This window comes from Mandrillus leucophaeus, unplaced genomic scaffold, assembly GCF_000951045.1.
Source record: "Mandrillus leucophaeus isolate KB7577 unplaced genomic scaffold, Mleu.le_1.0 Scaffold508, whole genome shotgun sequence".
NCBI classification, from domain to species: domain Eukaryota; kingdom Metazoa; phylum Chordata; class Mammalia; order Primates; family Cercopithecidae; genus Mandrillus; species Mandrillus leucophaeus.
The window spans coordinates 1,721,008-1,736,147 of record NW_012105453.1 but is presented as its reverse complement, the minus strand read 5'-3'; the positions used below and the strand labels follow the sequence as shown (position 1 = coordinate 1,736,147).

Below are 15,140 nucleotides of genomic sequence, written 5' to 3'. Positions count from 1 at the left end.
GTGCAGGGGCGGCGCGGAGCGGTGCGGGACTGCTGACGGGTCGCGGCTCCGGGAACATGGCTCGCTTCGCTCTGACTGTTGTCCGGCAGTGAGTATGGCTGTGGCAGGGGGCATTTCTCTCTTCCTTGAGTGTATTGGAGCGGGCGAAGGGAACACGGGTCTGCCCCCCTCTCCCCTCCTTGCTCGCTCCGCCCGGGGAGGGCTGACTTGGAAGCGCTTTTCCCGGGGCGCTTGCCCTGGGGCCGTCTCGTGTCGCCCCTCGTCTCACCCCAGCAGCGCCGAGGGAGGACGGCAGGTCTTAGATAGCTGCGTCCCGTGTTTCAGATAAAGCGAGACCCGGAGGAGCAAGGGATCGGGGTTCGTAGGCACTTGGTGGCTGCACCCAAAACGGTGCCAGACATGTCCACAGACTTGTCTGGGCACCGTTTTTGCTCCCCGGCAGGTTGCAAAGAGTTTGCAGAATTGCTCGTCCGTGGCTGACGTTTGTGATGCCGGCTGTCTTCTGCTATCCTCTCTGTTTCTGAGGTTCCCCCTCGTTTCCCCAGTCAGCCAGCCCCCCGGCACATATATGAGACTTCTTTCCTTTCCCCAGAGGTTACAGTTCTGGGAGAGAAAAGAGGGTCACAACTCTGATCTCAGCAGACCGTATCATCCTAAATAAATGTTTTTTATTATCATAACATTACACGGAGCTGAATGCTGATAGGTCTTCATGTTTCTTATCTTTTTTTATCAACATGTATTTGCCAAGTGTTAACGGGAGATGAGATTAAAATCAGGGTAGTTAAGAGCATAGATTTTTCTTTTTTTTTTTGCGAGATGGAGCTCGCTCTGTCTGTCACCCAGGCTGGAGTGCGGTGGCGCTATCTCTGTTCACTGCAACCTCCCGCCTCCCGGGTTCAAGCGATTCTCCTGCCTCAGCCTCCCGAGTAGCTAGGATTACAGGCATGCGCCACCATGCCCGACGGATTTTTGTATTTTTAGTAGAGACGGGGTGTCACCATGTTGGCCAGGCAGGTCTCGAAATCCTGACCTTAAGTGATCCGCCCATCTCGGCCTCCCAAAGTGTTGGGATTACAGGCGTGAGCCACCGCGCCCTGCTAAGAGCACAGATTTTTCAGGCAAGGTAGACCTCGGTTGGAATCTGTTCTCTAGCTAAGAGCCAGGTAGCCTGGACTTGTTTCCTGATATGCAAATGATAGTGCCTATCTCACTATTTTAATGTGAGAATTAAATGGGGGACAGGTAAAGTGTATGATGCAACAGGGGAAGAAATATATCTGAGAAATAACTTCTATAAAGACAGCTCCAATAAAAGTGCAGTTTATTCCCAAATACGAACGTATAGTTTAGCACACCAGCATTTTGTGTGGGTACTATGTGCCAGTAGACTGGATCATACAGATAAATAACATATTCTGCATTCAAGCTCACAAGGGACATTAATATGATTTAACTTTGTCAATTGACTTGAACTGTTATCTTTTCTGGACTGTCCTTCCTTCATAAGAAAGATAATCTTAAGAATCCTCTAAAATTGTCGGTTTGGGATTAGCAGGATTTTAATGGCTACCTTAGAAATCTAGTTCCTCCCTATCTCTTCTCCCACCCCTTTCGGTTGTATAGAATGCCTTGGGAGAATTCTTAACTTACTAAAGGTCATACAGCTAACTGGTAGCAGAACAGGAACTAGAGGCCTGATCACCCTTTCTTCCAATGTTAGAGCACTTTCTAGATGCCTGACCCAGCCAGCCCAGTGTTATATTTATAACTGAAACTCAGACCATCAAGGTGGTTCACCCCTGTAATCCTAGCACCTTGGGAGGCGGAAGTGGGTGGATCCCTCGGGCACAGGAGTTCAAGACCAGCCTGGGCAACATGGTGAAACCTCCTCTCTACCAAAAAAAAGCTGAGTGTAGTGGTGTATGCCTGTGAACCCAGCTAATAGGGAGGCTGAGGCAGGAAGATCACTTGGATCATGTGAGCCTGGGAAGTCAGGGCTATAGTGAGCTGTGATTGGGCCACTGCACCCCAGCCTAGGTGACACAGTGAGACCCTGTCTCAAAAAGAAAAAAAGAAAACTCAGAAGTTGTACAATATTTGGGTTAAGGCAACCCCTAAAAAGATGATTCCTGTTTAGATTCTTAATAGACAACAGTCATACAAATGTGGATTTTATTCCCTTCCTGCTGCTTAAAAAGGGTTTGATTCCGGAGGCCCTCATAGGAATCATTTAAAAAATAAGTCTTAATACACTGTTGTAATTAAAACCTGACAGTTTAGTGAGTTAAGGACTGATATCCTCGTTTTTCACATGAGGCAGCTGAGACAGACACCTTCTAACTTGCTTAAAGTCACATGGCACATTGAGGAAGTAGGAGTTTAACCAAAGCAACTTTACCACTCACCGTCTTTTATTTCCTACTTAATGTGTACCTGGTATTTGTAGATTACTTGAACATCACCAGCCGTTTTTGAGGCTATTTTTTATTCTCTTAATATAATTGTGTGGAGTTATGACAGTAGTTTATTTTGTTCTGTTTTATGTGTAGGAAGATGGAGTGAGAGTGTTGAAATAATTGATAGGGCTGGTCCAATGCTTTCCTGTCTGGACCGTCCCTCCTCTTGTCTTCAGAGTTCTCAAAACCAAAACCTGGTGATTCTTTCAGGAAAAGAAGTGATTTTCAATTTGACTCATTATCACCATAGTTAAATGTAATGACTTTTTGAAGAGTTAGAGAATTTTATTGGACTTACCTCTTCAGATAATGCAAAAAGATCTTGAAAGCAATTTAAGTTCAACAGAACCCATTAGGAATCTTGTGCTGTTCCTGTATGTGGTTTATCTTTCTTCATACTTTGACATGGAAGTACCAGTGTGTATCATTTCTGGAATAGACTGCCCAAGGTTCCAGAATTTAAGTCTGTCATCATTGTCAGACTATAACTTCTCATGATCTTATGGCACAGCATTGTTGAAAACTCCTACACGTGTAGTTGGCATTACCATCACCTATCCAGCACTATTGAAGGGTCTGGTTCCTTGAAATGTTATTTGTAGGTGTTTGCAGTTAGTCCCAGGCAAAACCATCCATTTCACTTCCTTTTTTTTTTTCTGGCAGGGCGGGGGAGATATGTGTGCCTTTATTAGCTGAGCCACTACTTGAGGGGCATGAAGCGGGAGGAGTGGGTGGCCCTGAGGCCGGGCCGGCAGTGCCTCACTGGCTCGTAGGTGATGGAGAACTCGCCCAGGTAGTGGCTGATCATCTCTGGCTTGATCTCCACCTGGTTGAAGGTCTTGCCGTTGTAGACGCCCACCATGCTGCCCACCATCTCGGGCGGGATGATCATGTCCCCCAGGTGCGTCTTCACTACTTTCGGCTTCTCCACTTCCGGCTTCGTGGCCTTGCCCAGGCGCTTGGGCAGCGAGTGCTGTTTCCGCCGCAGGCCCGGGTTCAGCTTCCACCGCTGGCACGCACTGTACGGTTGCATCAGCTGCTGGTGAGACGTGTCCAGCTGCTGGTCCGAGTCCACGCCCCGATAGGTGAATTTGCGGAACGTCAGCTTCTGCTCTACCTCTGCCATCTTGCCGGATCCTCAGAAAAGTTCATTTCCATTTTTAGGCAGCTCTTAAAAATTTAATATTTTTTGGCAAACTAAATTTAATTTACTTTTAATGATTTAAAAATGAATTAGTAAAGTTTTTTTGTTTTTGCTTTTTTTTTCCTTTTTTTTTGAGACGGAGTTTCACTCTTGTTACCCAGGCTGGAGTGCAATGGCAAGATCTCGGCTCGCCACAACCTCCGCCTCCTGGGTTCAAGCGATTCTCCTGCCTCAGCCTCCCAGTAGCTGGGATTACAGGCATGCGCCGCCACGCCCGGCTACTTTTTACTTTTAGTAGAGTTGGGGTTTCTCTATGTTGGTCAGGCTGGTCTCGAACTCCCGACCTCAGGTTATCCGCCCACCTTGGCCTCCCAGAGTGTTGGGATTACAGGCGTGAGCCACCGCACCTGGCCGAATTAGTCAAGTTATTGACAGCAAGACTCATTTGGTTTTCTTACTGTACCTCTGTTGGCAGTTACTTTTTGTGTAAGGCTAATAATCGTTCTGTATATTAATAAAGCAAGCAAATACTATTAGGTAATCTGTAATTTAGTACTTTTATAAAGCTAATACTGTTATAAAATTTTAATGCTTTATAAAAGTATAAAGGTACTTTGTACAGATACTTTATAAAGATCAAGGACAGCCAAAAGTCCTGTAATCCCAGCGCTTTGGACGCCGAGGCGGGTGGATCACCTGAGGCCAGGAGTTGAAGACCAGCCTGGCCCACGTGGTGAAACCTCGTCCGTACTAAAAATACAAAAAATTAGCCGGGCGTGGTGGCGGGCGCCTGTAAATCCCAGCCCCTCCGAAGGCTGAGGCAGGAGAATCTCTTGAACCTGGGAGGCGGAGGTTGCAGTGAGCCCAGATTGCGCCATTGCACTCCAGCCTGGGAAATGAGTGAAAACTCCGTCTCAAAAAAAAAAGGACAGCCAAAAGGCTTGTGTTACTAGCTTTTGAAATCTTCTGTGTTTGCAAATGAATTTATTAGTGTAAAGGAATTAGGACTAAGCTGTATTCGTGATACCGGCTGAGGGTTTACATTTTCATTTACACTAAAAAACATCTATTTTGAAAACTTGACCCAAATTTACACTGATTTCCCATGATTTGTCCCTCCTTTGTAGCAAACTGAGTATTGTGTGTTGAATTTGGATTCCTTAAAAGGAATTAAGGGAAATCGAGCTTTCTATATGATTTTTGAAGAAATGCTGCAGAGTATAAATCCAGACTAAGAAGATAAAATATCTTTTAAGTAAGAACTGGGAGATAACCTACAAAGTGAATGATGTGTATTTGTAGGTCCTATAAATGGCTGATCCTAAGACTTAACATCTTGGCATAAGCCCTTGGATTCCTGCAGAGTCAGGTTTCTGTTTTGGAAATGGACCACACTGCAGATTTTGAAAATGAGTGGTGTTATTCCTGACTCCTTCAAAATATATCCCTCTGACCTTTCAGCTTCGTTCACCTTCTCTGCTGCTATCGCAAGTCAGACTTGGTTAAGGGAAATAGATTAATAATAAAACTGTTTTAGCCATCAACTTTCCCTTTCCATTCCCCAAGCATACTAATTAAACAGTTACTTCAAGGATTTATATAAACCTCTCAATAAAGCTGATAAAAGCTGTAAAATTAAATATTTATGAAAGCTTTCGGAAAAAAATCTATTTTTGGATTCCTACTCTTTAATATTTATAAAGTGATTTGAACGCAGAAATGCCAAATAGAACTAAACCGAATGCTGTGAGTGTTAATACTGTTGAGTCTGCAGCAGCCTCTGTTGATATACGGCTAAACGAAGCCTTCATTATGTCGCAGCGGTTATGCTGCTTTCACTGAAAATCGTTAGATGGTGGGGCAGTACTTTTACGAAACTATCAAATTTCTGGGATTCCATTTTTTAGAAAGTGACATTTTGACAATATAAACCTTTGTTTTAATTTGAATCTTTCATTATCTACTTTGATTACATAAAAATGCTGAGTTAATCTTTTGAGCGAGTATACAAAAGGTAATCATCTCTGCCAAACTTCTGTGATTTGTAAATACTGAGTTTTTTGGTGGCTCTCACATGATTTCTTGGTTGGTAGATTATTAAATTTCTTCTCACCCCTGATTTCAAAATGAGGGTGTGTCTGGCTTGGCTGGAAATTGTATTAGCTATGTTAAAAGAAAGACTTCACACAAATTAGACTTTGTTTATTTGAGCAAAGAAATGATTCATAGATCAGGCAGCACCTAAACAAGTAAAGCTTCAGAGTGCTCAACCCAGCAACATAGGCAGGCAGTATTTATAGACAGAGAAGGGAAGTGACATGGCCAGGCGTGGTGGCTCACACCTATAAACCCAGCACTTTGGGAGGCCAAGGCAGGAGGATCACCTTAGGTCTGGAGTTCGAGACCAGCCTGGCCAACATGGTGAAACCGTGTCTCTACTAAACATACAAAAATTAGCTGGACGTGGTGGCACTTGCCTGTAATCCCAGCTATTTGGGAGGCTGAGGCAGGAGAATCGCTTGAACCCTGGAGTTGGAGATTGCAGTGAGCCAAGATCACACCACTGCACTCCAGCCTGGGCTGCATAGTGAGACCCTATCAGGAAAAAAAAAAAAGAAAGAAAGGATGTGTCATATAGAAGTAGCCTGATTGGTTACAGCTCCACTTTGCCTTATTGGGACATGTTTGAGCAGTTTGCAGCCCATAATTGGCTGAAAGCTCAGCTGCCATGATTGGCTGAGACTTGGTTCTTATTACAGGAATATACTCTCAAATTATGTTGTAGTTTGTTTACATATTAAGTTAGGTGACAGCTCCCTAGGCATGGAGGCAGTTTTAGGCCAGGTTTAATTTAAGGGCTACAAGCCACTGTCTAATGAAGGTGTTATTTGTATTAAAATAACAGATATTTTGTTCTTGGTCTCAGCAAGATTTTGAGGCTGAGACAGAAAGTGAATCCAATACATGGTAACTATTTTCTAGATTAAAAATGACAGGTTCCCCATGTTTGCGCTGAATGCTTCTGCTTTATCCATCTGAATGGTAGAGGTTAATATCCTCTTTCATGCCCATTTTTTAAGATTCTGAATGACTTTTGGAGTGTAGGAAATCGTTTTTTTTGGTTGTTGTTGTTGTTTTGAGTTGAAGTCTCGCTTTTGTCTCCCAGGCTGGAGTGCGATGGCACGATCTGGCTCACCGCAACCTCCGCCTCCCGGGTTCAAGTAATTCTTCTGCCTCAGCCTCCCGAGTATCTGGGATTACAGGTGCCTGCCACCATGCCTGGCTAATTTTTGTATTTTTAGTAGATACGGGATTCCATCATGTTGGCTAGGATGGTCTTGAACTCCTGACCTCAGACGATCCACCCTCCTTAGCCTCCCAAAGTGCTGGGTTTATAGGCGTGAGCCACTGCACCTGGCCTAGGAAATCTTTTATTAATTTTAACAACAATGATAATGGCAAATCAGTGCAGTTGGTTTTTACCAAGGTATAAATAGTTCTATGTAACTTTTTTTTTTTTTTTTTTGGAGACAGAGTCTTGCTCTGTCGCCTAGGCTGGAGTGCAGTGGCATGATCTTGGCTCACTGCAACCTCCGCCTCCTGGATTCAAGCGAGTCTTCTGCCTCAGCCTCCTGAGTAGCTGGGACTACAGGCGCACACCACCATGCCGGCTAATTTTTGTACTTTTAGTAGAGACGGAGTTTCACCATATTGGCCAGGCAGGTCTTGAACTACTCACCTCGTGATCTGCCCACCTCGGCCTCCCAAAGTGCTGGGATTACAGGCATGAGCCACCACGTCTGGCCAGTTCTGTGTAATTGTATTTCTTTATCATACATTTATTTTTTAAGCTAATACATCTGCATATTTAGAAACCAAAACAATTCTCCCTAGTCTTCCTCTTCTCCCCCAACCAGTAGGTGACCACGTTTATTAGTTTCATGTTTATCCTTTCATTGTTTCTTTGTGCATATCCATGTGTTTATTTCCCTCCTTTCTAAAAAGGTAGCTTTCTTTTTATATTATTCTATACCTTGCTTTTTCTAGTTAATCATATATCTTGGTGAGCATTCCGTATCTACATATAATCTCTCTCTTTAAAGGACACATTTGCATAGGATTCCATTAGGTAGATATGTCACTGTTTATTTGTTAATATAAGTAATGGTTATTTTGGCCACAGTTAAGGAAACTAATTTCCTTGTTAACGGACATTTGGGTTGTTTATAATCTGTTGCTACTAGAAATAATACTGTGGCTAATGATCTTTTTTTTTTTTTTTTTTTTGTGAGATAGGGTCTCGCTCTGTCACCCATACTGGAGTGCAGTGGTATGATCGCAGCTCACTGCAACCTCTGCCTCCCGAGCTTAAGCAATTCTCATGCCTCAGTCTCCCAAGTAGCTGGGATTACAGGCGCCCGCCACCACACCTGGCTAATATTTGTGTTTTTAGTGGAGACGGGGTTTCACCATGTTGGCCAGGCTGGTCTCGAACTCCTGACCTCAAGTGATCCATACTCACCTCAGCCTCCCAAAGTACTGGGATTACAGGCGTGAGCCACCACACCTGGCCGCGAATGATAATGATCTTTTAAATATGAGTGAATTCAGTTATTCCCAGTAATTGGGTTATTGGATAAAAGGGTAAACAGATTTGTCATTTTGATAGATATTTTCAGATGACCCTCTCTAGGCAAAAGTACATTCATGAAGTTCTGTCATTTCCCAGGATTTTCTCCAGACCCTGGACATGTTGAGGGTATGCAGTCCCTGCTTGTGCCTTTCAGGAACTGGAGCCAGGATAGACATACAGCTACAAAGTCAGTTAGCACACAGATGAAAACTTACGTCGGTAGTGCCAGGGGACAGTGGGAGCATAGAGTGTGGGTATTAAATAGAGTAGGTAGATGGGGAATGGTACCGGGGAGGGAGACCACCTAAAAGAACCCGGTCTTGTGTTGGGTCTTAAAGAACATTCGTATTGGCCAAAGCCAGCAGTCTGCATCTTGGCGGAGGTTGGCACACAGCTGTCTTTGTAAACAGGCAGCAAGATTCCAGGCCGAGGCCTGAGCTTATGATTCTGACTTCCAGGTCTGGTAGATTTTTTTTCCACATCTGAGTAAATCAATCCTTTGTAACATTTTAATTATTACAAACTAGTGCTTCACTTAAAAACAGTGGAACGATCATTTTCCATCGAAATCAAGGAAATGCAAATTAAAATCAAAGTGGGATGAATTGTTCAGGTAGCAGATTGGCACAGATTGAAGAAACCTTACACCACTGAGTCTTGTTGAGGGTGGTATACCACACTACAGGGTGGTGTAACTTGCTATGACACTTTGGCATTACCTAATAAAGCTGGGTATTTGCATACCTTATGGCCCAGCAATTCTAGTGCTAGGTTGGGTCAGCAAACATTTAAGTAGCGCTCAAATCTCAACTGAATTCTCCTTGATTCTACTTTTCATGTATTTGACAAGTGCATTTATTGTTAACCTGTTCTGCTGTCTGTCCAGTCTTGCCTGTGCACTTCCGGCCCTTCCCCCCGCCAGCCTCAGTAACCCCAGTCATTTTGTGACAAAGTTTCCAGTTCTTTTACCCTGCTGGTTGCTTCAGATTGCTTTGATTTGTTTTGGTATTTTAGTTTTTAAAAGTGTAGTCCTCAAACCTCAGTTCAGTGTGCAGTTGGTCTGCAAGATAGCCGTCAGTACTACAAAAAATAACTGCTGAAGGCCTAGGAACTAGGAGAAGGCGGGGTTCTGAAGGTTTGTGGACTTCTCTCGCATTCCATTCAGATTCTCTTTCACTTGCTCCTTCAGTCCAGCAGTGAAGAGACTGACTCTCACATTTTTGGTCCTGCTGCCAGTGAGAGTAGTTTCGATCAATATATTTCTTTTAACAACATTATTTGGCTAAAATGGTATTTGCATTGTATTTTTTAGTAGGATTTTCCATTTGCAGTCCACTTAAGATTGGTTCCTGATCTGTATGTTTTAGTTTGGAGTAGTTTGAAGTTCTTAGCTCTTCATTAAAGAAGATGATTGCAAATATTAGTTTAGAATAAATTGTTTTTATGGGTTGGATTTTGAAGTATGTTACAAGTTTCATATGATGTCTTTATGAGTATAATCACACTTCATTGCTCATTTTTTTTCCTCCTCTCAAAAATAGTATAATTTGGCTAATAAGGTTCTCCTTCTCTTTCTATTTTAGTGGAGAAACAAGATTTAACAAGGAGAAGATAATTCAAGGTTGGTATAATCCGATTGTTATTTTAGCTCTCACCCTCGTGTTAATAAGATGTGTGAGTTAAGCAGATTTGGTGGGGTGGGGTAGACTGGGGGCAGCTCCATTGTGAATTGGGATTACAGAATCAAAACAACATAACCACAGAAATACGATCAGAAATATGGTCAGGGCTGTTAGTAACCAGGAGGAATAAATCTCTCAAGTGAACTGGGTGTGAAGTACAGTTCTCCAAGTTATTCTTTATGTATAGCTTCAAAGTGGTTCTGTCAGCTGATTAATTATATTGGGTCTGGGTGTCTTAAAATATAACTGTCTGGATTTGAAATTATTCTATATTTGGAAGCATGAAGTTCACGACCAGTGTTAATGGTATTTTTTCTGCTAAGATAGTTATTTTAGTTTTAGTAGTAATAAAGGTTTTAAAAAAGAACTATTTTCATATGTGGTTGTTACTTTATTCTGAAGAGATTCTTTCTCCCTTTTTCTGTTAATTTGGACTCAGATCTTTTATTTGCCCTGTGATCCAGCTAGTCTGGCTTTTTAAGAATATCTTGGGTGAACTTTTGGCTAGACATGCTATTTCTATGCTGTGATTATAAAAGCTTTTAGTTTTATTTTTTTGGTTGGGGACTTCTGGGGTTTACAAAAACTGATTTTCATATTCCATGAGCCTGACTCCCTTTTATGGACACTAACTGGTCTGATTCTCAAAGGAACCTTTGTTTTCAGACAGAATATGCCCCACCCAGGTTATCCTTTGGACTGAGGCCTCTTACCACCTGGCCTTTGGTATTGCTCACTTCTCTTCTTCCCTAAGACATTGACAGTAGAACGTCAAGAAAGTTTTTGTGTTCACACTTGTTTTAGGTTTGTGTTCTTTTCCTGACCTTGTCAGTTGGATGCTTTAGTTCTTTAAGTTATAGCCTTTTGTGTGTAAGCATTCAAGGCTCATATATTCCTTTTTTTTTTTTTTTTTTTTGAGGCAGGGTCTCATTCTGCCGCTCCAGCTGGAGTACAGTGGCACGATCTGAGCTCACTGCACCCTCTGCCCCTCGGGTTCAAGCAATTTCTCATGCCTCAGCCTCCTGAGTAGCTGGGATTACAGGCGCACGTCACTATGACCAGCTAATTTTTCTATTTTTGGTAGAGATGGGGTTTCACCATGTTGACCGGGCTGGTCTTGAACTCCTGACCTCAGGTGATCTGCCTGCCTCGGTGTCCCAGAGTGCTGAGATTACAGGTGTGAGCCGCTGCACCGGTCCTCAAGGCTTATATATTTCTAAGCACTGTTTTTGTTTGCATGCCCATAGTTTTGACACGTGGTAATGTGGTAAGCATTCAGCACTAAGTATTTTAAATTCCCATTGAGTGACTTCCATTGTAAATGCTTTTGTGTTCTGTCAGTATGGTTTATTTGATGATACTTCTTTGAAATGTGTTAATTATGGTCAGTTTTTATAATTCTTCCATTGTATGCTTCAGAAAAATCTATAATCCCTCATTGTTGGGACTGGAGTTATATATCAAATAATCAGCCTTCTTGATTTTGTTTTTCAAATCTTACATACTTTATTAACTTTATAAATGCACTAGTTTGCCTGCATGTCCTAAATATCAATTTATGAGTGCAGTATTTTTAATTCCCTGCTGCGGTGGCCAGTTTGCCCTTTAATAGTTGAAATTCTATCCATTTTTGGTTTCTATGTTCCGCTTTTGTACAGATTGAGGTTATTTTATTAGGCTTATACAAGTTTAAATGATTACATCTGAGTAAATGGGATCATTGATTTTTTTATAGTGGTCCCCAAATCCTTAGTGAGACTTTGGTCATAAAGTCTTACTTTTCTGATAGTAATATAGCTACTTGAGCTGTTTTGGAGATGGAATTTCACTGGAATGTATTTTTCCATCTCATTCCTTTCACCCTTTGTGTGTACTCATGTTTAAGTGTTATCTCATAAATAGTATGTAGCTACATTTTGGCTCTTTTAAAAATATATATAATTTGTCTTTCTTTTTTTTTTTTGAGACAGAGTCTTGCTCTGTCGCCCAGGGTGGACTGCAGTGGTGCGATCTCGGCTCACTGCAGCCTCTGCCTCCCGGCTTCGAGCAGTTCTGCTGCCCCAGCCTCCCGAGTAGCTGGGATTACAGGTGCTCGCTGCCACACCTGGTTACTTTTTGTCTGTTCGTTTGTTTATTTATTTATTTATTTATTTTGAGATGGAGTCTCATTCTGTCACCCAGGTTGGAGTGCAATGGCGTGATCTCGGCTCCTGCAACCTCTGCCTCCCGGGTTCAAGTGATTCTCCTGTCTCAGCCTCCCGAGTAGCTGGGATTACAGGTGTGTGCCACCAGGCCCGGCTAATTTTTGTATTTTTAGTAGAGACGGAGTTTCACCACGTTGGTCAGGCTGGTCTTGAACTTCTGACCTCGTGATCCACCCATCCCGGCCTCCCAAAGTGCTGGGATTACAGGTGTGAGCCACCATGCCCGACCTAATTTTTGTATTTTTAGTAGAGACGGGGTTTCACCATGTTGGCCAGGCAGGTCTCGAACTCCTGACCTCAGGTGATCCACCTGCCTTGGCCTCCCAAAGTGTGGGAATTACAGGCGTGAGCCACCACGCCTGGCCTAGAATTTGTCTTTTGACTAGCAGTAGTGGCTGTTTGCCTTTATTCTGGTCACTGATGTGTTTTGATTTTTTTCTTTGTTGTTGTTTCCCCCTTCTTTTTCTAGTCTTTCTTTTTTATCTTACCTGCTTTTACTTCTTAAGTGCTTGGTTTTTTCCTGTTCAACACTCTCTTACTTTCCCCACTACCTTTGAGTTGATGTACCATTTCCATTCTTTTCATGGTTATCTGAAAAGTTTTACCCTCATACCTGTCTTAGCCAGGGCTGCTGTAACAGAGTATCATGGACTCAGTGGCTTGAACAGTACACAGTTCTAGAGACTGAGAATTCCAAGATCAGGGTGCCAGCAGATCCAGTGTCTGTGGAGGGCCTGATTCCTGGTTTGCAGACTGCTGTCCTCTGGTTAATATCCTCACATGGCAGAGAGAGAGAACGAGAGCACTTATAAGGACACTAATCCTGTTCATGAAGGCTCCACCCTAGGATCTAATCACCTCCCAAAGGCCTGCCTCCTAATACCATCACATTGAGGGTTAGGATATCAACATTTGAATTTTGGGGGGACACATTCACTCTGACAGTACCTAATAAAGTATAATATTAATATCCCCTCTTCCAAAAAATACAAATAACTTGTCTAGTAGCTTAGTCCTGTCTTTTTTTAATTGCTTGAGGTAGACGACATTATCTTCATTTGTTTAGATGGCATTTAAATGTATGAATATATTTGCAAGTTTCTCTGCTCCTCATTTGTTTTCATCTCAGACCGTTTCTGAAGTACATTCTTTGCAAAGTCCTCTAGTGTATATAGAGCAGCTGGTGGTAAACGCAGTGGCTTCAGTCAGTACACACTTCGAACTGGTGATTCTCTCAGCCCTTGGAAGATAGCATTCTGCAGTTTTTGGTTCCATTTTTCCTGGTAAGAGGTTTCTGTCAGCTAAATGGTGTTCCATGGTAGGAAATAGGTCTTTCTCTGTAACTTCGTTTAAACTCTTCAATTTTGGTATTCTTCAGTTTCTCATAATGTATCTAGGAGGGTTTTTTTTTTTTTTTTAATTTATCCTGCTTGATTTTCATGTGTTTTCTTATTCTGTGAAATTCTCAGCTATTTTCTTTTCATAGTCCTCTCCTTCATTTTTTCTATTCCTTTTTTTTTTTTTTTTTTTTTTTTGATACGGAATTTCACTCTTGTTGCCCAGGCTGGAGTGCTGTGGTGTGATCTCGGCTCACTGTAACCTCCGCCTCCTGGGCTCAAGCAATTTTCCTGCCTCAGCCTCCCAAGTAGCTGGGATTACAGGTGTGCTCCACCATGCCCAGCTAATTTTGTATTTTTAGTAGAGACAGGATTTCTCCATGTTGGCCAGGCTGGTCTCAAACTCCTGACCTGGAGTGATCCACCCACCTCGGCCTCCCAAAGTGTTGGGATTGCAGGCATGAGCCAGCATGCCCAGCCATTTTTTTTCTGTTCTTTTAGCGTTCCAATTAGATGCATGTTATAAACTGAATGTTTTTCTTCCCAAAAGTTACATGTTGAAATCATAACTCCCAATATGATGACATTAGGAGGTGGGGTCTTTGGGCGGTCATTAGGTCACAAGGGTGCAGCCCTCATGAATGGAATTTATGCGAGAGACACCGGAGAGCTCTTTCCTCTTTGTGCCATGGGAGCACTGAAGGAGAAGTCAGCAGCCTGTAACGTGGAGAGGGCCCTTACCAGAACCCAACCATGATGGTACCCTCATCTCAAACTTCCAGCCTCCAGAACTGTGAGAAATAGATATCTGTTGTTAATAAGCCACCAGTCTGTAGTACTTTGTTATAGCAACTAAGACAACGCATCATTAGGAATTCTCATTCTTTCCTTTGGAACTCCTGATCTATCTGAGCTGTGTTCTGTCTCCTTGTATCTGTGCTGTGTACTGGGCAATACCTTCTGCCCTGTCTGAGTTCATTAAACCTCCTTTCATCCAAGCCTCTGTTTATCCATCAAGGGCCCCCCCCCAGCCCCTGGCAATTCTGATTTTTATTAGTAAAAGATCTATTTGGTGATTTTGGAAAACTGTCTGCTTATTTTTGATGCTTACTGTTAATTGCTTGTTTTTGTGATTCTGTCTTTATGTTTTATTCATAGTCATTGTAAGGTCCATATTTGCTGATTTCAACGTCTGAAGTCTTGATGGGTGGCTTTGGTTTATGATAGATTATTTTCTTGTGTGTTGAATCTTTGGCTAAACAATTACTTGTTCTAAATTAGTGGAAAACCTGTTAGCCTCTTTTGAGAATGATTTGCTCTGAAAAGGATTTGTATTTTATTTTACCACAGGCCTGAGGCTGCACGTTAAGTCTCCTTACAGGAGCCCTTGCTCCCAAGAATTTTGTGTTTAGTCCTCCCGCTTGCTGTCCGCTCCAGCAGGCCTCCTTCCCCAGCCCCACCAGCCCGTCCTGATAGCCCACCACCGTCATTTTCTTCATGTCGGTTTCACAGTTCAGCGCAGGGTTTTGGGGTTGCTTTGCTTTGTCCCTTGGAGATTTTTTATACGTTCTGTGGGCCCAGCAATGCAGCACACACACACACACAAACACACACACACAGACACACACACAAACATACACAGACACACACATACACACACACAGACACACACACACACACA

The 15,140-nt window shown here is 42.7% G+C and overlaps 1 protein-coding gene and 1 pseudogene across 2 annotated transcripts in view; one reads left to right on the top strand and one right to left on the bottom strand.

Annotated features, from left to right (window-relative positions):
* Positions 1-6: 6 nt before the first annotated feature.
* LOC105551131 (chromosome unknown open reading frame, human C12orf5) overlaps positions 7-15,140 on the top strand; it is a 31,868-nt gene continuing 16,734 nt past the window's right edge. The window contains exons 1-2 of the mRNA XM_011996291.1: positions 7-88; positions 9,820-9,857. Of these exons, the coding sequence (XP_011851681.1) occupies positions 57-88; positions 9,820-9,857 (70 nt within the window). The 5' untranslated portion in view covers positions 7-56. The remainder of the gene's footprint in view (positions 89-9,819; positions 9,858-15,140) is intronic.
* Positions 3,129-3,585, bottom strand: LOC105551130 (annotated as a pseudogene). The gene has a single exon (XR_001007823.1). The product of XR_001007823.1 is annotated as a 40S ribosomal protein S15 pseudogene (transcript).